This window comes from Muntiacus reevesi, chromosome 1 (genome assembly GCF_963930625.1).
Source record: "Muntiacus reevesi chromosome 1, mMunRee1.1, whole genome shotgun sequence".
In the NCBI taxonomy this organism is placed as follows: domain Eukaryota; kingdom Metazoa; phylum Chordata; class Mammalia; order Artiodactyla; family Cervidae; genus Muntiacus; species Muntiacus reevesi.
In genome coordinates this window covers 270054058-270078777 of record NC_089249.1, presented here as the reverse complement: position 1 = coordinate 270078777, position 24720 = coordinate 270054058, and the positions used below count along the sequence as shown (strand labels likewise).

At 40.6% G+C, this 24720-nt stretch overlaps 1 protein-coding gene across 1 annotated transcript in view; it reads left to right on the top strand.

The window, feature by feature from the left end:
* The window catches only part of MCTP1 (multiple C2 and transmembrane domain containing 1), a 550845-nt gene that overhangs the window by 508657 nt on the left and 17468 nt on the right, over positions 1-24720 (top strand). The window contains exon 20 of the mRNA XM_065936796.1: positions 24034-24143. Coding sequence (XP_065792868.1) covers positions 24034-24143 — 110 coding nt within the window. The remainder of the gene's footprint in view (positions 1-24033; positions 24144-24720) is intronic.

Below are 24720 nucleotides of genomic sequence, written 5' to 3'. Positions count from 1 at the left end.
AGAGGACTTTGAACTGCGTCTTAGGGAGGGGTAGCCATTCCCCAGGTGGAGTTGGGGCCAGGGGAGTTCCAGGTGGGGGGTTCAGTCTGGGGACAGACTGGGAAGAGTGAGGCATGCCCAGAGATGTCACAGTTGAACCTCCTGCTAAAATTCAGCTTGCTGAGCAAATTCAGAGAAAAGCACTTTGTAGCAGCCCCAAGTGCTTCGACTGGATGTATTGCAAATATATATAGAGAGAGAGTTTCTGTTTCCTAAGTGGAGGAATGATCTAAATGGCAGTGTTTGAGAGGCACTGGACGGTCCAGTCAGGATTGTCTAGTACCCCAATGCCAGGAGAGGTAAGGGCAATTGAGTGTAGACATTGCAGTAAAGATTTGAGGAGGAATAAAAAGAGAGGTTATTCTGTTGAATTGCTAGGGGCTAAAACAAGAGAAATTATCGAGAAAATGGGAGTCACCTCTAACACCTCTGATGTGTTCCGTGAGTTACATTAGGAGAACACTCCAAATGGAACGTGCCTGCTGTTTCCTGAAAGAGCCGCTAGGTGGTGAGCCTGCCTTATTTGTGGCTTTAGATTCACCCTTTACTTCTCTTCTGGTGAAAGGGGTTTAGCTCGTTTTGAAAATTCCAGCTCTTACTAAATTAGATTTTCTTTTCATGAAATATGACTTGATAACTTAAGGAGCTAGTTATTAATAGGTGCAGGAAACTGAAATATTACTCAGTGGTAATTATTTCAGACACATCAGAACCTGTGTTGTAAAAGTTGGAGGTATCTGAGTAAACCTCCTATAGGATTCCCTATTTTATTTTAATTTTTCCTATTTAGTACCCACTCTGGAAACTTCCTTATTTAGTCTTCAAGTAGTGACAAGTATCTTTGGTAATAAATGACGTCAACCTGTTTGGGTGCGTAGAGATTTGGAAATCGTGCTGCATTCTAATACCGGAGCTGGCTGATCTGGGTGAGATCTCCTGTTTATCTCCTTAGCTGTTTGCAGTGATGTGTTAGGTAATACTCGCATCTGCCAGTGCTTCTGCAAGCACCAGGAAGCTCCCTGCACGTGCTACCCTAACTCCACGGGCTTCCTCTCGGTGTCTTAACCTGACTGTAAGCACCAGGAAGGCAAGACCCATGCTTGCTGGGCTTAGCATTCTATTCCAGTGCCTGGTATGGTGCCGAACATAGCAGACGCTCAATGAGTTAATGAACTTTTTCTGCTAGACAAAAAAATAATATAGTGTTTTTCCCACCTGATCTCAGTAAATCAGGTACAACCATATAGTGTATTTTTGGCAATCAGAGCTTACCTCTCTTACCGTACGAAAATGATTCAGAAGTTCATGCAGAATTTTCATGTGTGTGTGTGTGTGTGTGCGCGCGTGTATAAGAGGCCTGGCACTTTGGTATTAATCTTTCTAGATTAATTCAGCAAGATTATGATTTGGTTTAGGCTAAATTCTCAGAGTTAGCCTATACTTACATTGCTTATATTTAAGCTACATGAACATGGGAACACCTCTTACCATGGGATAGAATATTTGGATTTGGGACAGTGCTTCCCGAGCAATATTGTAAGTGTAGTGGCAGTCGTTGTGTTGAGTAATTTGTACTTGTCATTAATATTTCCAGTGAAGTGAAGTCGCTCAGTTGTGTCTGACTCTTTGCGACCCCGTGGACTGTAGCCCACCAGGCTCCTCGGGCCATTGGGTTTTCCAGGCATGAATACTGGAGTGGGTTGCCATTTCCTTCTCCAGGGGAATCTTCCCGACCCAGGGATCGAACCCGGGTCTCCTGCATTATAGGCAAATGCTTTACCGTCCAAGCTACTGGGGAATATTTCCAGTAATCAAGTATTATCAATAATATTGTATAGATTAAAAAAAGCTGAAGCCTAGATGGGATAAGTCAGGTACACAAGGACAAATAGTTACCCAATGATGGTCCAAACCTGGGGCTGTCTGGGTGAATAGCCTGTTATTTCTCCTGATGCTATGCTTCCTGTCTGTACTACTGTGCTGAAGTTTTCTGCCTGAAAACCCATCCAAAGTAGTAAAAGGGAGACATTTATCTGAACATACTTCCGGTGTTAGATATCTTAGATGTAATATATAGCAGTAGTGATAGTCGCTCAGTCGTGTCCAACTCTTTGAGACCCCATCAACTGTAGCCTGCCAGGCTCCTCTGTCCATAGGATTCTTCAGGCAAGAATACTGGAGTGGGTTGCCATGCCCCTCTCCATGGGATCTTCCCAACCCAGAGATTGAACTCAGGTCTCCTGAACTGCAGGCAGACTCTTTACCGTCTGAGCTACAGGGAAGCCCTGGTGTTAGACACCTTGGATGTAATGCATAAATAATATTAAAATCTCTTTCAGAATAGCCATTTTGGTAGACATTGCCATTTAACAAGAAAAATTCTACTTCTTCTACTAGGGGTTTAGAAATTGTTCATGAGCCTTCTATATCGTAAAATACTCTGCGGGTTTGGCCATCTCTATAGCCAGAGGAAAACTGTCCTCTTGGCTAGCCTGTATTACATACTCAATCATCCTTTAAATCACAATGATCATCATTGAATACAAACTGAAGTTTGAGTAGCACTTCATGGTTAATACAAAATGTAGACAAATACTTGATGAAGAGTGTAAAAACTGACCCCTGGAGCCTCCACAGCACGCAGGCTGGGCCTCCAAGCACTCTGGAAACACAAGGGGCAGCAGGGGCACGTGCCCGCTGCAGCCTGACAAGGACCCGGGCCCCTGCGTGTCTCCTGGCGGGAGCGGGAGCAGTGCTGTCTCATTTGGAAGGCGATTTGGCAGTAGGCACCAGCATTACAGAAACACAGATCCTGTGGCCAAAACAATTCCGCTTCCAGAAGTTTATCCTACGGATATGCTCACATAGGTGTGAAACGATCATATACACAAGGTATTCTTGGGGGCTTCCCCGGTGGCTCAGCAGTTAGGAATCCGCCTGCAATGCAGGAGACACGGGTTCAAGCCTTGGTTCAGGAAGATCCCCTGGAGAAGGAGATGGCAACCCTCTCCAGTATTCTTGCCTGGGAAATACTGTGGACAGAGGAGCCCGGCAGGCTACAGTTCATGGGGTCGCAAACAGGTTGGACGCGACTTAGCGAGTCAACAGCAACATTCTTTGCTTCTACTTTTTCGTAATACCAAAATGTTGGTAAAGAACCTAAATATCCATTAAGGGAAAGCTGATTTTTAAAAAATTGTAGTACATTAGTATAATGGACTATTATGTAAGAATGAGAATTTTTTTTAGCACTGAAATGGAACAACCATATATCTATATAAATAGACATAGATATGATCTATAGTTAAGTAAGAAACAAGGGCATGGCAAGGTTTAAAATATGACACTATTTGTGCCTTATGAAAAGGAAGGAAAGAACACACACAACACTCATGACTATATATATTTGCTTGACTTTGCATAGAATAATATCTGGGAAAATGTATAAGAAATTGATAACATTAGTTCCTTATAGAAAAGGAAGCAAATTGGCTGGAAGCCATGGAGCAAAGGGAGGCTTTTCCAAGCATTTAAACATATATTATCTATTTTTTTAAAAAAACATTTTTTAGTTTAAAAACTTTTAGATACATGTATATCTTCAATCCTGCATTTCAAGTTTTAGGACTTTAGCTTAAGGAAATCATAAAAGATGTACCAAACACTTCTGTACAAAGATGTTCTTTATATCATTATTTATAAAATATATAGAGATTAATCAATGAAATGTTCAGCATTTAGACATTAAAAGCATGAAAAATGTGCATAAGTGTTCACATGATACATCTTTGTAAAATGCAACAAATTTATTAAATATCAGGGTTTCGGATCAAGTCTGTCTTATTCATTGAATCCTTAGCATCTGACACAAATGTCTGACACATAATAAACACATGATTAATAATCATGGAAAGATTAATAAACAGAAACGAGACTAGAAGAATATTTTCTAAAATGTTAATGCTTACCATAGATGTTTACTTTCTCCTGTACTTGTTTTTACTTTCCAAATTTTACATAATGAACATGTACTGTTTTTATGATTGGAAAGAGGGACATTAAGTGTTGTAAGACTGCATCCTAAAAAAAATCCATGTTTTTCATGTCATGCCTATCTATAGAATGAATAGCTATTTTAATGAGTACTAGTGAGTGTTTGCATTTGATCAGCAGAGCTTACAGAAATTCTGGAAAGGATGGTGGTGGTATGTAAGTGGCAGCTGGTACATTTAGTGAGTATTGGAGGTACATGAGGGGATAATTTGAATGCTAATTACAATATCACTCTGCACTTAGGAGGGACCGCAGAACAAGGATTAGAGTTATTTGACGGAGCAGAGGTATGTTTACACTGAGATCTTTCCTGTAACATTAGACCTGATTTTTGTTTTATCCTTGTTTTTGACTACAGACAGCTCTAGGCTCGGGTCCCCATGCAGTACCTTGCATATCTGTGATCTCTCTAAGATTATATTTCTCCATCTGCAAAATGAGGCTAACGGTATGGTCTTTGCAGGGTTGTTTGCAGAGTGTATTTCTAACGCAAGTGGAGAGTTTAGCCCAGGGCCTGGCATGTAGAAGACTCTCAGGGTCGCTTCCCTCCCTTTCTGCTTCTCCCACATCCATCACTGTGTCCTGGGTGTGAATGAAGGACTAAAAGTTGGGTTTTGTTCTTGTTTAGTCACCAAGTCACGTCAGACCTTTTTGTGACCCCATGGACTGTAGGTGCCTCTGTCTATGGGATTTCCCAGACAAGAATACTGGAGTGGGTTGCCATTTCCTTCTCCAGGAGAGCTTCCCAACCCAGGGATCAAGCCTAGCGACTAATATTTTAAGCAAACATTTTACTTAATCGTACTAATGATCCTTTAAGATACAGATCATCCCATTTTATTAATATGGTCAGGAAGTCCCTCCTGAGGAGCTGTGACTATCCTAAGGTCACAGTAGCTAACACCTACCACGTGCTGATACCAAACTCACAGACCTTCTCTGTGACCTCCAGAAGTTTGTTCTAAGGGAAGAAGATGAAAATCCTCTATTGATTGTATTGCTGTGCCTGAGGACCCTGGAGAACTTATCACATTAGCATGGGTTCTGGATGTTTGCCTAAAGCCACTCACCTTTTGATGTCCACCTTCTAGCCCTGAGAAACTCCTCATCACTCATGTAATCCCTGCAAATAAGATAAAGCAGGACTTTTAATGAAACATTATCTGTTCCTCCTTGCTGTCTGATTTCAGTTGTTTAAAAAAATTTTTTTTAATCCTAATTTCACAGAATGGTTTTCCAATATGTTTTCCAATTGGCTTTTAGTTGGTTAGTTTTGGCGGTGCTGGATCGTCGTCGCTGCGTGGACTTTTCTCCGGTTGCGGCAAGCGGGGGCGGCTCTCCGGTTGCGATGCCCAGGCTTCTCAGGGCAGTGGCTTCTCCTGCTCTGGAGCGCAGGCTCAGGGTGTGTGGGCCTCAGCGGCTGTATCGCATGGGCTCTGCAGCTGTGGCTCCAGCCTCTAGAGCACAGTACTTGTGACGCACGAGCTTGGTCGCTCCCTGGCGTGTGGGATCTTCCCTGATCAGGGACCAAACATGTGTCTCCTGCATTAGCGGGCAGATTCTTTACCACTCAGTCACCAGGGAGGCCCCCACTTCATGTTTAGTACATCTAAACACAATGAGCATGTTTAAATAACAAAATTGGTGAGAGTGATCGAATTTGTGAAACCAAATTCCTATATTTGGAAGAGGTAAAATTATTCTATAATTATGTAAAATTAGATCTTAAATTTAAACAGTAAAGGTATAAGACTTCAATATATAAAGACAATTTTATAAAACCTATCTGAATGATATGACTAAATTTTTGTGTGCCAAGTCACTTCAGACGTGTCTGACTCATTGCAACCCTATGGACTATATGTAACCCACCAGGCTCCTCTGTCCATGGGATTCTCCAGGCAAGAATACTGGGGTGGGTTGCCATGCCCTCCTCCAGGAGATCTTCCTGAACCAGGGATTGAACCTGCGTCTCTTATGTGTCCCGCCTGCCAAGTTCTTTACGTGACTAAAATGTTGATTAAATTTCTCAATTAAGCTAGTAAGCTACTAAGCTGAAATACATAAGCCATTTAGATGGATATATATTTTATCCTGGCAGGGAAAAAAAATCATAGCAACAAGCAATATTAAAAAGACTTTTCTTAAATGCAGTCACTGAGGACTAACTTCACCCTCATACTGATGAAATTCACAGGATGACTGTCTCTTCCACAAAATGACCTTACATTGATTCCTGGCATCACTGTCTTACATTTTTCATTGATATTTCCCATTATCTTTGCTAAGCTAGAGGAAATAAATAAATGCCCATTTCCTTAAAAAAGTATTTAATGATCCTTAGAAACAGAAAAAGAAGAATGCAGAAATGAGAAGGAAAATTTTGGCATTTGGACTAATAAAGTGAATAATAAAAATTCTCCTTTTAAAATGCCAATTTGTAATGTCTTTGTTTCCCCAGCTACCAGTGTGCCTGGAGAACGATACTTCTGTTTGTATTTTAGCATAGCAGCAGTCTGGCTCAGATAAAATATCTACTTCTTAATACTGGAACATGTGCCAGAAAGCCACACAAAGCAGAAGGTTAAAAATAATTTCTATCAACTCTGCACAGTGTGTTTGAGGAAGAGCAGATTGTTGTAACTTTCATGCTTACAATCAGAGTGCATTCATAAACAGAGGCATTTAAACATTTGTACGTATCTGATATCCGGGACATAGTGGAGGACAGGGAAGCCTGGCATGCTGCAGTCCATGGGGTCGCAAAGAGTAGGATGTGACTGATGGACTGAAAAACAGCTACAGCATACCTGATATCGCAGAAACACCACGAGTTGGGGGGAGAAGTCAATATTTATTCTAGTCTATCTTCTAACACTCAAGGATAGTAAAAAAATAATAGTAATAATGTTTTTGAGAACTTACTGTATACCGAGAGGAGGTGAAATATTTTACAAATTCAGGGTTAATTTATTATATTAGACATATATATGTCTTTACTATATTTAATATCTATATTTATATATATAATTTTACATACACACATATATTTACTATATATAAATATATTTATTTATATAAATATAATATATAATACATTTGTATTAAATATACTATATATAAATTTATATAAATATACTATATATAAAATATATATATTTACTATATTCACTATAATATATATTTACTATACTTACTGTATACTATCTTTACTATATTTACTAATATATATATACACTATATATTGCTATATATTATATTTACTATATATGTCTTTACTATATTTACTATATATATAAATATACTATATATAAAATATATATATTTACTATATTCACTATAATATATATTTACTATACTTACTGTATACTATCTTTACTATATTTACTAATATATATACACTATATATTACTATATATTATATTTACTATATATGTCTTTACTATATTTACTATATATATAAATATACTATATATTTACTTTATTTACTATATATATGTAAGTCTTTACTATATTTACTGTAAGGCTTTGCTATATTAGATTTAAGAACAATCTGAAATCCCTCTAAGCATGTAGTGATTTAGTCACCTGAGAGAAGGTATACCTGAAATAGTTTTCTTCAGCCTCCTGGAAAAAGTACGCAAAGAAAAGTTCTAGAAGTAGATCACACCCTCTCGCAGCCGCACTATATCCTGCCTCCCTGCTCCTGGAGGTTTTCATGATGTGTTTTTAAAATAGGTACTTGGTTTTATGCTGGTCAAGTTCTCACACAGTTTGTGTGTGTGTGGTGTGTGGCTCGAGTTGCTAATATTAGCTGTGATCCAGAACGCAGAGTGTTTATGATTTTATTACAGAGGTTCCTGTAAATATCTCTTTCTAAGTCCCTTCTGAAACACGTGGGAATGGGGGCTAGCAGGAAAGGGTGGAGCTTGAGGATGAACAGCATGTCACTTGCAGACAGCAGGCAGGGGCACCTTCGTGAGATGTGCAGTCAGCTCCTCCTTCCAGGAGGTATGGCTTTAAACCTTGCCTCTGGGTCACCACTTGTGTGCTGGGCCTTCGCTGTCCCCAATTCTTTCAGCTTCTTTGGAAAACAATTCCTCATTCCTCTTTTTAAAAAAAAAATATTTACGTATTTGGGTGCACCGGCTCTTAGTTGCAGCACCAGGGCATGTGGAATCTTTCATTGTGGCTTGCTAACTTAGTTGCAGCATGTGGGATTTAGTTCCCTGACCAGGGATTGAACATGGGCCCCCTGCACTGGGAGCATGAAGTCTTAGCCACTGGCCCACCAGGGAGCGCCCCCCTCACTCTTCTTGATGTTGGCATCTTTGTACCAGGGCTTCTCTGGTGGCTCAGATGGTGAAGAATCTGCCTGCATTGTGGGAGACTTGGGTTCGATCCCTGGGTGGGGAAGATCCCCTGGAGAAGGGAGCGCTCCTACCCACTCCAGTATTCTGGCCTGGAGAATTCTGTGGACAAGGAGTCTGGCAGGCTACAGTCCATGGGTGGCAAAGAGTTGGGCATGACTGAGCAACTTTCATTCACTCTCTGGCATAACGAGGATTGGGGGTAGAAGGTCCAATCAGAATATAGACTTGAGAGTTGTTTATTTCAAGAGTCAGACCAAGTATAATGCACTTTACTAAAACTAAAATAGCTTGAGGTGGGACAATAGTAATCTTTTTTCCCCCTTTACTGTGATCAGTTGAATGCAAATGCATCTGAAGATCAACAATTTCTCCTTCATGGAGCAGCAAATATAAATCTGATGGGGCTGTTCACATACTTTAAAGACTGATCTCCTGCCGTCCAGCCAGAATAATGAAAGTGAAAGTCACTCGGTTGTGTCTGACTCTTTGCAACCCTATTAACTATACAGTCCATGGAATTCTCCAGGCCAGAACACTGGAGTGGATAGCCTTTCCCTTCTCCACGGGATCTTCCCAACCTAGGGATCGAACCCAGGTTTCCCACATTGCAGGCAGATTCTTTACCAGTTAAACCACCAGAATAATGAAACACACCTTAATTACCTGTGACCTGGCCAAGTTCTAGATTGTTTTGTTCAGTTACTTAGTCAAGATCTATCTTTGGTCTCCTAAGAAATCAAGAGAGCCAGGAATAAAGAGCAGGAATTGGTGGGAAAGAAAAAAAACAGAGCCCTGTCTTCTTGTTCTTCTGCACCAGGTTTTAGCTCAAGTGCAGGCTCCATCACCAGTTCTGCTGGGGAGTCGATCCAAAAGAAGGGACTGTTATTTTCTTTAGAGGAGCAAATTGTGGCTATTAAACAAAATTCGAGTTGAGACGTTTTAACAGTAAGGTATGTGACGTCATTTCAAGCTTCATGAAAAGGGGTTAAATGAAACACTGGGTAGGTTAAATGGATAAAATTCTTATTTTATGAAGGCAGTGAAAGAGACAGAAGTGCAAAATCAATAGCAAGGAGGACAGTGCAGAGCTCAAATAAATCACCCGACAGGGCCTATGAACGGACCTGAGAAAGACAGTGTATTTCCCCATGAAAAGGCAGTTTCACGCCCACTGCCTCTCCACCAGCTTCCTTTACCAAGCCCCTGCTCCAGCTCACTCTGAGCGAATGACTTTTCTACCTGTATTGTTCAGAAAGGGCTTCCCAGGTGGCCACAGAGGTAAAGAACCTGCCTGCCAATGCAAGTAGATGTAAGAGACGTGGGTTCAATCCCTGGGTCGGGAAGATCCCCTGGAGGAGGAAATGGCAACCCACTCCAGTATTCCTGCCTGGAGAATTCCATGGACAGAGGAGTCTGGTGGGCTACAGTCCATGGTGTCATACAGTCGGACACGACTGAAGCAACTTAGCATACACGCACACACATTATTGAGAAAACAGAAGCAATTAGGAACCCCCACATCGTCACGTTTCTTCCGCCAAAGTCTCAGGCCAAAGTCTCAGACCTGCCTCCCGTGTACGACACTCTTACCTTCTCTCCCGTCACAGTGGGGAGGTATCTCTGCCCTTCCCTCCATAGGGGCTTTGTCCTATCCCTTCCCACACACGTCACCCCTGCAGTAGGTGCCCCCTTTTCTGCATCCCTTTCTCCTCTGCACTATATTATTCCAAGAGCAAGTAATGCACGGTAGCAGTGAAGTGAAAGTCGCTCAGTCATGTCCCACTCTTTGTGACCCCATGGACTATACAGTCCGTGGAATTCTCCAGGCCAGAATACTGGAGTGGGTAACCTTTCCCTTCTCCAGGGGATCTTTCCAACCCAGGGATCAAACCCAGGTCTCCCGCATCGCAGGTGGATTCTTTACCAGCTGAGCCACAAGGGAAGCCCACACAGTAGCGGAGCACTTCTCAAACTTTACCTTGAGTATGCATCACCCAGGGATCTTGTTAAAATGCAGATCACCATTTGAGTAAGGCTGCATTTCCCATCTTAAAAAAAAAAAAAAATCCCCTCTTTGACCCCATGTGTATACTCGCCACTCACCAGTCCCGTGCCCGTTTTTTAGCAACCCTTTACAACCAAACTTTCTGAGAGAATTGTTTACAGCATGTCTGCTTTTCACTCATTGCTCAGTCAGTCCACCCCAAGCTTCTGTCCCCACCACTGGACCAAAATTGCTTTTGTCAATAAACTCCATTTGGCGAAGAACCCATGGACAGGGGCTCCTTGACCTTGCTGAGGCAGAGTTTCAGAGAGATCCCCCCTCCCTCCTTCTTGCAACACTTGCCACTAACTTCTGAGATGCCTCTTCCTAATTTTCCTTCTACTTCAGTCTTTTTTTCAGTCTCCTTTGCTGGCTCCTCCTCTGCCTGACAGCTACGTTTTGTTGCTCAGTCTTGTCCCTGGGTGACTCCTATCCCCAGGACTCTGTGGGCCTTCTACATGCCATGGACTTCCAAATCTGTATCTCCAGCCCTGACTCATGCCACCATCCAGCTATTGATGTCACCTCCTGAATATCTAACAGGCATATTTTTTGTGGCCCAAATGCATCCCTTCATCTCCTTTCTCCCCTAAGTTTGCTATTCTTCTACTCTTCTCTGGCTCAATTAAAAAAAACCAACAACAACCAAAAAACCCCAGCCTCATTTACCCTGTCCCTCAACCAAGAATATAGGCAGTTCTTCGATTTCTCTGTTTCTTACCTTGCAGATCCAATCTAGTATCAAGTCTATGATGACTTTATTTGCAAAACATCCTGAATATGCCTACCTGGGTCTAAGCGTTCATCCCCTGGTGGACCACAACAATAACCTCCTCTCTTGGTCTCCATTATGCCTAAATGGTCTTTTTAAAATGTAAATTAGATTCTGTTTGTTTGTTTGTTTTTCCCTGAAACTCTCCGGATGGCTTCCCATCAGTCCTAGAATAAAATCTCCGCTCACTTTGCTTTACTTGCTGTCTGTGGCCTTGCGCGCTCCTCTGATACCTTCTTGCTCCGCTCCCCTCTCCACGTGGCTCCCAGCTGTGGGCATCCTTTGTTTCCTCAGACAAATCCAGTTTGGTTCCCCCTTAGCACTTGCGCGTTGTCTGTCCTGGGTCCCCTGCTCTTTTCCTGGTGAGCTCCCTCCTTGTTCTAGCCGCCAGCCTTTGGCTTCCAGATCAGTGCCCCCCGCTCCCTCTCCCACACACCGGCTGTTCCAGCTGTCTTGACAATGGCTTTGGGGGACTTGGCCGATGGGAGGTGCTGAAAGGAGGGAAGAAGGAAGAAAACGGGAGAATTTCCCTCTTTATGCGTCCTTCCTCTTTCTTCCTCCCCACCCCACTGCACCACCTTTGGAGACATTTTCCAGAAACAGCCTCTCCTCCATAATCCCGAGTACCGCCAAGCAGTTGCGACCATGGCTCGCTCCACCTCATCCACGTGGCCTGGCGTCTGGTCCCCAAATGCCCCACCCTTCTGGGAGTGGCTTCCTGCTTCGCCCGTGTCTGTCACATTCTTAGTCTCCGTTTAGCCGCTTCGCTGAGTGAAATTCTGTTTGTTTGAAATGCCTAGAATAGTTTCTATCTTCCTGACCTAAATGGGTCTCAGGGATGAAGCTTGTCCCCAGAGCAGCCCTCTTAGACCTCTGAGTCACTCTCCAGCACAAGCACGTTTTGATTCTCTTCATTACCTTTTTCACCTTCTGCTATTTTTCTTCTTCATTCACCTATATGTTTGTTTGGTGCTCTCTTTATTACCATTTGCCCAGAGTTCTGAATAGTGTCTTACATGTAGTTGGTATTCAGTAAGTATTTATTGAATGAATGCATAAAGAAAATGGACTGAGATTTAGCTAAACAGAATACTGCTCAAATGGGGGTGTGTGTGTCTGTGTTAAGTTGCTTCAGTCATATCCGGTTCTTTGCGACACTATGGATTGTAGCCTGCCCATGGGACAGCCTCCTCTGTCCTTGGGATTTTCCAGGCACGAATACTGGAGTGGGTTGCCAGGCCCTTCTCCAGGGGATCTTCCTGACCCAGGGATCAAACCTGAGTCTTATGTCTCCTGCATTGGCAGGGGGGTTGTTTACCACTAGTGACACCTGGGGATGACGGTAATGATCAGCCGGCTTCTAAAACTCAGAAAAGAAAAAAGACAATAAGAGAAAGGGAAATTAGGCCAAAAAAAAAAAAAAAAAAAAAAGAAGATGATGTTTTCCCTTGGGAACAAGGAAAATTAGTGGGGAGAAGGAAACTAATCAGTATATAATACCTACTAACGTGCCAGTGGCTTCATGTACGTGATTTCTTTCTGTTCCCATATCAACATTCAGGTAGACATTATCTCCGTCTTACTGATGGGGAAACTGAGTGCCTGAGAGATTGAGTAAATTGTACAAGTCCGTTTGGCTATAAAACGCACAACAGTGGCCATCATTCAAGCCCACAGTGGCCAAGTGCTGATTAGGACAGGCCCAGGAACTGCTATCAGTGTGATAGAGTGGGCCTTTGTTGTTTTCTTCCAGGTTGATTTTAGGATGAGCCTGTTTTTGTGATTTAGTCTGCAGTAAGAAAGGGGTTCAGGGGATAGGCCCACCTCATATATCAGCAGCATCCCGTCGAGCACAAAGTTGTTTTTCAGGGACGTGCTACATATGGCATCAATAAAGAAAGATGGGCCAGTTCCCTTCAAATTCAGCAGGCCCTTTATTTGTACCCACGTCGCCTCTGTTTTGTTGAATTTCATTGAAGAGCCCTATTGTCTTCTTAAAGGGGACAATTAAGTTCTCAATTTTGTCCTCAACTTGCTACATTATGGCCAGGTCTGAAATGCTGGATTATATTAGATTATGGGCTTCCCTGGTGGCTCAGATGGTAAAGAATCTGCCTGAAATGTGGGAGAGACCTGGGTTCAATCTTGGGTTGAGAAGATCCCCTGGAGGAGGGCATGGCAACATACGCAGGATTCTTGCCTGGAGAATCCCATGGACAGAGGAGCCTGGCAGGCTACAGTCCAAGGGGTCACAAAGAGTCGGACACAACTGAATGACTGAGCACACGCATTAGATTATGCAGTTTATAGGGGAACTGAGGGAGACAAGCCCCAAATGGTGGAACAAATTATTTTTTCCTAATCTGATCTCCCCTGTCTGGTGGATCCAAGTCAGGCCATCAACATGACTTTGACGTTGCATTTTCCCTGATTTGTTCTTAAGACCTTTCGCTATCCCCAAACATCGTGCTCTCAGAACCCTGAAAACTTACAGCAAACAAACAAATCACAGAAATTAAATAGCAATAAAACTGTTGTTGGCTTCATATAAAAAATATTATCCAGTATTTAAATGGCAATTATTTCCAGAAACTTGGCAATTGTAACCGTACAAATGATGAAATTGATTCCAGTCGCAGTCCATCTCTGTTTGGAAAGGAAATACCAGTAGTGTTTGAAAAATGGATTATTAAAGACCTTGCTTTGCTGAAGGTGGCTCATATGTTCTATTTGCTAACACAGCATCTCGTTGAGGGAAAAAAAAAATAAATGCAGCTTTTCCCTACCCCAGATTATTTTCACTACAGATCTTTAGAGCAGGAAATAAAAAACAGCTAATGGTTCATGGGGCATGTGGAATTAGTTTAAGCAAAGCCAAGCCCTGGTCCTGCTGACTGCCTCCTCTTTCCTGTGCTGTTTTGTCTATGCTGGCCTTAGAATATGTCAACAAATCTCTTTTAAGCTCTGATGGGAAGAAAGGAGGGTGATTCTCTCTCTTTCTCTAAGGGAGTAATTTACAACAGATGTGCTTTTTTTTTTTTTTTAAAGAAAGGTACAAGTTTGTCTTGTAAAATATTTGTAAAGAAAAATAGCCTCCGGATTTCACAAAGTAATCCTTACTTGGTCTTGGAGATGTCCCAGAGAGCGTTGCTTTTATAACACTAATATGATTCTTTGCTCACACAATTTGATTAAACTCAAGATTAGTTTTTGGGAAGAGCCAAGTTTAGATATCTGAAACAATGCAGTGAAGAAATACCATATGTTACTTGATGGCTTTTTGATAGTGACCTGAAAGGAGTCCAGTTTCAGTTCTGAGACCTGGAATCCCAGGAACTCTTTCTAACTAGAGTAATGAGACCCCAACTTCTCCAAGCCTCCCTTTCCTTATCCATAAAATGGGGAAACCACCTGCCCCTGCCATCCAAGTGAAGAGATCAGTTAAAAATGCTTAACAAAATCCTACACGAGGTGAACGATTTCCATAACAAATCTATTCAAGAAAACATCTTTCAGGGTTCCATACCTTCATGTATATGCTTTTTTTGGTATAGCTAGTAAAAGGAATCTTTTTTAAAAACTACTTTTTTAGTAAGTAGATTGGCAGCAAAGCTTGTGCTGTTTAAGACAAAATAAGAAATCCTGGCTCTGATTCCGCCATGAGGCTCGCTGAAGAAAAAACCACTGATTCTAATGGGAAGTGTTACCTGCATAAGTGCTGACAGATAAAAATCACATGAGAAAAAGGTGTATGCTTTGCTGAGTATGACTGACTTCAGCCTTAGAGAGTGTGCAGCTTTCAGCAGGCAGGGAATACTGTAAAGAGATGAATTGACTCCTCATTTTTCAAACCCCGTATCTCAGATGAGGACAGATATGGCTGGGGGCACCAAAGGAGAGTGAGCATAGATGGGGGTAGAAGCTTGAGTTGGGATGAAAGGCATCTGGTCTTTGGTTTGCTCATGTAGGGAATGAGAATAATAATACCCTTCACCCTTGTGTGACTGTGGCAAGGATCACGGAAAACAATACATGCTTATGTAAAATGATACAATCAGAGATAACCTGATTGTATTTAATGACAAAGAAATTATATAAACATAGTATTCCTTAGGTATCACAAATAAGGAGGAGAAAATTCTCATCTTTACGAATATTTAATAAAATTTATCATTTAAAAGTTTTTTTGTGGTTCCTTTTCAGTCTCTTCAAACTGTTAAGTAATATTAATGCCTAGTATGTACTGAGCACTTTCTGTGTTCTAGACATTTACAGTAAATGCTTTACATAGATTAAACTCAGTTTTATAGCCATCAAGGAGGGAGGCTCCATAATTACTCCCATTTTACAGATGAAGATAAGTAAATTGCTCAAAAATCACACAGTTAAGGCCATAATGGAAGCACAACCTGAACTAGGGTTAACCAAAGAGCCGGTTAGTCAGAAATCGAGAGTAGGGACGACAGAGGATGAGATGGTTCGATGGCATCACCGACTCAATGGACATGAGTTTGTATAAACTTGAGGAGTTGGTGATGGACAGGGAGGCCTGGCGTGCTGCAGTCCATGGGGTCTCAGAGTTCGGACACAACTGAGCGACTGAAGTGAACTGAAGACTGTGGTTGTCTAGAAGGTTCACAGCCTTCTCTAAACTCACTTGCCCCCTCAGCTGTGCATTTGAACTGTGGTCAGATTTAAAAACACATCTGGAAATGAAACAAATGATTTCGAAAGAGGCTTTTAAACACACATGTACACACAACTTTTTCATTAGAAACTGGGATAAAGAAGAACTCGCCTGGCACTGCTGTTTAGATTCAGAAGCAAGCCCAGGCTTCTGCTCCATATTGTCACTCAGGCTGAGAGTACTGGACCCATAGAAAGGGCAGGAGAAATTCCATCCCCTGGCCATGTCCTCAAATAAAAGTTGTCCTCAAATGAATCAGCCAAATGGCCCCGGGGGAGCAGAGGCTATTCCATACCCTTGCTATCTCCTCTGTAAACTGGCTAATCATCACCAGAAGGGATTTTGTAGGACACACCCAATTTAACCTTTTTTTTTTTTTTTTTCCTCTCCAATGGGGCCTAAGGACAGGTAGTGACTTGTCTTAGGCCAGCATAATCCTGAGTGTGCTTTCGCATTTTCTAGACCTTTCTACAATGGGTGCATTTTGACTTTGCAGAATTCTTATCTCGACACTTGGACTGTCCTGGGTGAAGGTTTCCTTTGTCACTGATTTTCCTGTCTGGTTACTTGGGAACAGCAGCCTCGGGGCCTCTGCTGTGGCTTCTATTGAGGTCAGCCTGGAGCCTGGCCTTGTGGCCTTTTCCCTTGAGAGTCCGTCTGAAAGCAGAGCATCTCCTGGGGCAGAGTGCCCTGAGATGGCATCATCTACAGGACCGCCCCCTGCAAAGTATACTTCCTGCCTGCTGGCAAGGAGGTTAGTCAGAGGTTTTGACACTGATATATAGCCCTAATCTTTCAAGCGATTACATGAACTAACTGGACAGTTAGAAGGAATTTTCTTCAATGGCTAGAGAGAGGGAGACTGGCAAATCCCTCAAGGTCTACATGATGAGGGTTTTTTGAGTAGCAAGAAATTGAGCTCCAGGGAACTCTTCCTCCCAACAGCAGGTTCATCTGTGCCCCCTGGGTACTTTCTGTATGGCTTATCTACATTTATATTTAATGAAAATGTAACATTTTATGTATAGCCTTTTACAAATAATATTTTTGCTTAATTAGAACTTAACGTGGATAGTCATCGAGTTTCATTTTTCCCTGGCTTCAAGTCACCTTCAAGAATATTTACCTTCGCTTCCTCATATTCACTCCCAGGCTGTTTGTCTACTCCTCATCCTCCTGGCCCGTGAAGTTTTCCTCTCCTGTTTCCCTTCTCTTTCCTTCGGTCTCCTCTTTCTGCTCTTTCCTTTTTCCTTCTCTCTGCGTCCTTCTCTCCTTTCCTCCCTCCCTTTCTTGGCCCTTGTTTTCTTTTCGTTCTTTCTTTGGCTTTCATCCCTTCAAGACTGCCAACTGCCATTTTTAAATGCCTGTTTACACTGCTTGGCCCGAGGGATAGCACTTTCCAAATTTTTGTTACTTTGCAATCACCTTTAAAGTTACATGCAGAATGTATAACATTAACGGGGCGAGGCACAACTAAATGTGATTAAAAATTGTACTGCAAAAAATGGGGACTGGAAAGCTAAGTGTACTGAATATAGGAAGCAAAAAAAATTAAGACCAGGTAAATGTTCTAAAGTCAGCAGGAGGGAAAAAAAAAAAAAAAAAACCTCAATGTAACATTATAAAGAAGCTAATATCACTTTCTAAAATGGACTCTGACAAGTTGACAGGAAGTCATCTGGGGCACGACTAAACATGCATAAGAAGTTTCATACATTTAGGCATACTCAAGTCGCTTCAGTCGTGTCTGAATCTTTGCGATCCTGTGGACTGCAGCCCACCAGGCTCCTCTGTCCATGGGGTTCTCCAGGCCAGAATACTGGAGTGGGTTGCCATGCCCTCCTCTAGATATATTGAGGAGTTCTAATATTTCAAAATTTTGTTTCAATAGGAACAAAAACAGATAAATGTAATTTGAATTATCTTGATAAGGAATTGTATCCAAAGTTTTACTACTATACTACTCCAGCTACGGGACAGTTATTTGCACCAGACATTGTACTAAGAGCGCTACCTGGCTTATCTTATTTAACTTAGCCCTCTCTATAACTCTGAAATGTAAATATTTTTGAGAACTCTTTTACTTTTTAAAAGAAAATATTCTGTCTTAAGTGGTGCCCATCTTTTATTTTTTTGAAAACAATGGGGGTAGCAAATACTTACTTCTTACTTTTTAAAAGAAAATATACTGTCTTAAATGCTGTCCATCGGTCTTTTTTGTTTAAACACTGGGGTAGCAATCCTTACTTCAGACAAAACAGACTTTATTTCCCTTTTAAGTCTGTATTCACTTATTTTCAGCTGTACTGGGTCTTGGTTGCTTCGTAGACTTTCCTCTGGTTGCGGCGAGTGGGGGCTACTCTCCAGCTGCGGCGTGCAGGCTCCTCATTCTGGTGACTTCACCTGCTGCAGAATAGCCTCTAGGCGCGCGGGCTTCAGCGGCTGTGGCTCCCGGGCTCTGGAGCAGTCTGAGCAGTTGTGGCGCATGGGCTTCGTTGCTCTGCAACATGTGGGATCTTCCCAGATCAGGGATCAAACCCGTGTCTCCTGCAAGGGCAGGAGGATTCTTGACCAGGGAAGCCCCCCCACCATCTGTCTTCTTAATTGTATCTGAGACTCCTGTAATATTTCAGTGGAGGGTTCCTATTTTCAAGGTGAATATTGGAAAAAGAGCCACAGCACCCAGTAACCTAGGTATGATTTGATATCATAAAAACTGAATAAGACACTGGGATGAGATTCAGGAGTCAAGAGTCCCTGTGAGTTGTTGAGAATCTCTCTGAGAATTTCAGTTTTCTAGATTTAAGGCTGCAAGGGAGGTTTCTGTGCCTGAAAAAAAGAAGGAATATTGCCATGAAGAAAACATTTCGCCACTTTATGTGCCTTTATTCAACCTATACGTCGAATATTTCCATAGGTTAGAAGTATAGATCCGAGAGGAAGTCTGTTTTGCAGGGCATTTTACTGAGTGAACTAAGAAAGCTGTACACTAAAACCATCTTTAGCATAAAAAATAAACCACATGAAACATAAACATATTCCAAACACAGTTGTAGAGTTGGTGCTCTGTTTGCTCATGGAAGAGGTGTAGTCAACAGTAAACTATCACGATTATGTCTCATAGCAAATGTAAGCCATACTGCTCACCTTTTTCTAGGTTACCTAGCAGGACTGTAAAGGCAAAGCAAAATTATGGTCCAGGTGAGCTCTCTGGGGTGCAGATCTGCACGCTGCGTCCGGGAGATCATCAGTAAGGTGAACATGTGCTCTGGTTTCCTAATATAGTTCTGTTTTGTGCTCATCCTAACATGAGACTTCATAGCAATCCCCCTTTACACTCTTAAGACACTCTCTCACCCTAGAAAGTAAAATAAGTTGAATTTTATAACATCAATATTTTGAGCAACATGTTCTACACGCCTGCTATGTTGAACACAGCACAGGTGTCCAACAGATTCATTTTCTCTGACATGAACGGGACTGACAGCGACCTCTTTGGTGTGAGTGGTTGTGGCAGGATGCAGCTGGGTGCACAAGGAACCCAACCCCACAGAACACACATCCCCTGACACCCATCACCTTGGCTTCTTGTTCTCTTTCGGAACAGAGTCTGTGAATGGGAGCATGTGTTACTTTGGTTTGAAAGTCAATGAACAGGATTCTCTCCATCTATAAGGAGTACATATTGATTCCTTAGGTCTTGAGAATTTCCTAAATATCTCACAGCTAGGAACTAGAGAGTTCTTTGGAAAAATCCAGTTCATTTTCTAATGGGATACACGATAGTAAAATAGGTGAATATGAAAGAATCACTGTATTTCAGGCGTGCAGTTATTGATATTTTGTGGACTACTGAAAACAACAAGATTTTAAAAGTCATATGGAATTATTAGAAAAAAACTTGTATAATATATATCTCACATGTTTTCAGATTTATAGTTATAGTTCTATTTTACGGGTAAGTTTCTTTTTACATCTTCAAAAGAAACCTTAATAATACATTAAAAACAAACAAACAATAGTGTCATTTCCAAGCTTTTCGATGAGTAACTACCCTATGATTTTTTTTTTTTTTCCATCCAGGCTGGTTTATAAAGGAAAGTAAAAATGACAATAAAAGAAATGTACCAATTTATTCTCTACTAATAAAGTATTGAACATTAATGAAAAAAGTGTGAAATATTGGAAAGCAACACAGAGCAATTCCATTAACCATTGCAGTTTGGGGTCATATACTGTATATAAAGAGTAATTACTTCATTGGTTGGAGACCTCGGTGGAGGAATATAGAATTTGATGAAAGATTTTAAAATAAAAAATTTTATCCTAAAGCATTCCCTTTTCAAAATTTGCCAACACTCCAGACTTCTTTATTTTGAATTTTGGTGGCCAGGGGTGACAGGCTTGGGGGTAGGATGGGTATGCAGAAGAAAGAAAGAAAATTTTAAATGAGCAGATTTTAAAAAACTTTAGCCAAAGATACATTTAAAGTATCTACTAAAAATAGTCTTTGTAGAGGCCTAAAATGACACATCTTATTAATGAAGGGCTCATATTTTATATTTGCACACTGCATTATTAATGTTAAATCTGGTGGTTTCTAACAATCAAGGTTCTAGATTTCATTTTCTTGCTGATCATGGTGTTTACAATAATACACTTCTAAATCTTTGCAAGTCTTTTTTTCTTGTTTATCCTCACAGGGATCCTGGGTAGGAATTGAAATCTTCCTGGGTAGAATGAGCAGGTCACAGTATATTGTGCAGAGAACAGACTCTGGAGTTGGCTAGTTGTAGTCCTAATTCCAAGTGCTGTCATTTTCCCTGAGCCTCAGTTTTCTCTTCTGTAAAGTGGGGGGAAATATCTACATTGTAGGATGGTGGTAAGGATTGAATGAGCTATGTGAAGAGAACTTCATGGTGCTTAACGAGGGAATGTTTACATTCTACTTCTTTCTAAAAATAATTTAGAAGACAAATAAGGAAAAAACAGATAAACCATATAAAATCATGTCCAGTGAGTGCTGATTCATTTATGTCTTCTATCCCTATTACTTTTATAGTGATGTTGTAGAAAATCAGGGAACTATTCTGGTTATAAAAGTAAAATATATTGATTGCAAAGAATTTGAATATTATAGGAAGGCATAAGGAAGGTAAACATCCATTTTACCTTTAATATTTTGACATATTCTCTTCATTTCTCCATCCTACCCATTTCAAAAATGTTAGGATTATGCTGTATATCATATTTGCTTCCCATTCTTTTAAATTTCTAGTAAATCATAAGTATTTTCACTCTCTTAAGCAGTATTTTGTGGTTTCCTAATAGTCCATCATTTGTATTAACATAATTAATTATACCCAACATGTTCATGATTTGTTACTATAAAAAAAACCTGCTGTGAAAATTGTTTCCGATGTTTGTTGAATATACTGGAAATCCCATCCCTTCATTTGTCATATTTGTTGAAATTTTTTTCCCACTTAGCCTTTTAAATTTATAACTTTTGATATATTTTTAATTTTATATAACTTTTGCTACTAATTATTTTTCTTTGTGATTTTCTTTACTGTTTGTATGTTTAGAAAGTTCTTTCTTATTCCAAGGTCAGTAAATAACTTATCTATCTTTTCTTCTGCTTTTATAATTTTTTTTAGTTATTTGCTTTTAAATTAATGTATATTTGGGGTACTTCAGTTTGAGAAAGATGTTGAGGTAGATCTGAGCAATCTCAAATAGGTTTGAGAATCTATTAAGGCATGATTTAATATAATTTTCCCCAAATAGTTAAAGCAATTACCCAGTAACATAATATTTCCTTCTTCATGATAGATTTATGATGGTGCTTTATCATACAACGATTCCTCTTTTAATGCTCATCTTTCATATTTTAATTACTTAAATATCTGGTACAATAAATGCTTTCTCATTATTTCTCTTCTGCAAACATTGCTTAGCTATAGGTACTCTTCCAAACAAATTTTAAAAATACTTCATCAAATTCTCCCCATTTTACTTTATACCAAACATTAGGATTTGCTTGAAATTGCAAAATTAAACCTTTATGTTCAACTAAAAGAATACATTCTTTTAATATTCAGTATTCCATTGCAGAAATACATTCTAATTTCTTATATAAAGACTAATTTCTTATATAGATTATAAATTCTGTGTATTTCTTGTTAAGGTATGGCTAAGTGTCATACATTTTATTGCTATTGTGAAACATTCTTCACCTCATAATTTCAGACTGGTTATTTTTTGAGTTTATTCTCAATGAACTTTCATTGTATAACCAGCATGCTTCATCTTTAACTTGACTTATTCTGCATGTAGAAAAATATTTTGTGAGAACACTTTACTTCATAGATGTAAATGAACTTAGCTGGTGCTTGAGGGAGAACACTGAAAGCCGTGGAGATTATTAGAGCAGACCAATTCTGTAATTCGGAAAGGAACAAGGAAGAGCCACTGGCTGTCCATTTTATTCTAAAATGTACAATTGCATAGGTGAAACGAATGCATTTTGTTTTATTCCTGGGAAGGGGAAAAAAGACCAGAAACTGATGGACCTGTGTTTATAATGACAAGTGAAGGGCAACTTTTGAAGACAGGGCAACTTTTGAAGACACTGAGAGTGTGTAATTTTCCTCTAAACTTTTGAGCCTCATGCATTTCATCTACCTCATTGCCTGACAGTCCGTTTGGCATAAGTGAGATGAATCATGTAGGCAGTATCTCCCGTGGGAATTAAATTTAAAGTGAAGGCTCTAAGTATCTGGTATCTAAGATCATGTTATAAAACTGGCATCCACGTCCCCAGCCCCACTGTACCCTGTTGTCCTTGGAGGCTGCCCACACACCTGTCACTCACTTGCCCTCGCTTTCCAAGGTGGCAGGATGCCAGCCCCAGCCAAGTGTTCACAGTGCAAAGTGCTTTAGACTCTGCTAAAATGAAAGTCAGTATGTAAATGTGCAACATGACGACATTATTATTCTGGTTTCCTGGCTGCTTCCAGCAAGCACTGACTGCCACATGAGGTCTCAAGTGTTCTGGCAAGGCGTGCAAGTGTTCAGAAGAAGTTAAAAGTAATGAAATTGGATCTACATTTCCACAGAGATTCAAGCTGGCATGGAGAGATGGAGTCATGGGTTGGATGGTCTCCACCAAGCAGCCTAGGCAAGTGCCTTTGGTGCCAGGCTACTAAGCAGAATTTTCTATCGTGAAAGGCCACCATTATTTCTTCCTCTGGGTCTAAAATTACAAAACGTGCATATCACCCCCTGGGTTCACACCACTCTTTGGGTGCTCAATCTGCACCCATTCGCTGGAGCACACACCAGCTTTGCTTAGTCCAGCACAAGTTTTAAAAGAAGAATTAAATACAAATAGGGGGAAAATATTTAGCTAGAACCCTGACTAATACAGCATGAAGTATGTGGCTCTTATTTTTAGACAGGGACCAGGCTATCTATTTTGCTGCCCCTAAGGTGGTATCTAGAAGTGTACACTTACTGAATTTCAGTTTGATTCTATTTTTTAAATAAAATTTTCTTTTTTTAGTTTTCATTGCTCACAGGTCTTCTTATTTGCACCCAGTGTTCCCTGCTATTAAAATAATCTGGAGCCAAGACCAAACTTAGGTCTGTGGGTGGTGGGCCAGAAAACTGGGTCTGCTAAGCATCGTGTCGTGGTGGGCCCAGGGCCAGCAGAGATTCCACATTTGGTCATTCTGAGACCTGATCTTCCTCTTACATCTTTACGCTTCCCGTCCGCCTGCTGAAATGTTTCTGTTCATCAGGGCAAGAGCCGCAGACTCTGAGTCTTGTGTGCTGCAGCCACCTTTACACTGCCACAGGTCTACAATGCCGAGTACTCTTCTGCTGACCTCCCTTCATATCTAAAGTTTTCAGGGGCTGCATGCAGCCACTTACATCCGTGGAAAAATGAAGTTCATCTAAGTTTAAAACTGTAACAGTGCTGACAATGAAAAGAATTCAAGCCCTGAAGGATATAGATACCTTTACTCACATAGAATCTCTTTTTTTTATTGTGTTTTAGGACAGTGAAAAAAAGGGATTTATAAATAAAATTTATGCCATCCAGGAGGTATGTATCAGTGTCCAGAACATCCTAGATGAAGTGGCTTCCTTTGGCGAAAGGATAAAAAAGTGAGTGATGCTGACATGTGAGCCCTGGCTTTCTGGGGGACAGTGTCCATTTATTTCTCAGAGGGTGAAATGCCACATTCTTTCTGGCAGGGGACACTCCGTCTGGGTAATCTATTGCTCAGTTTCATCATTATTTACTTTGTTTCTGCCAGTCTTTGGTTTTATGAAAGTTCTGTCAATTTCCTCCTTGAAATTTAGAACATATTGGTTGGAAAGAAGTCATACTTTAGCTTTGAAAAAAATAACACCGTCCTAAATTTTAGCACATTTTCACAGCGAGACTGTTCTTAGAATATGAAATTGCAATAGGAAAAAAAAAAATTAAATGAGGATTTCAGGTAATCAAGACACACCTGCATTTTATTATTGGTCAAGTTACAGTTTCATCAATAAAGTTAAATTAAAAAAATATTATAAATAGCACCCTGGAAAATATTCCTTCAATTCTGTTTAACTAGCTGAGATCATAATTATAGATGAAGTAAACTAATACTCTGTCATCTAGAAAATAAACAATTTTTATAATTTAAAAGTTAGGAAATAGAGCTTCACGGAGAACAAAAGTAAAATTAAGAAA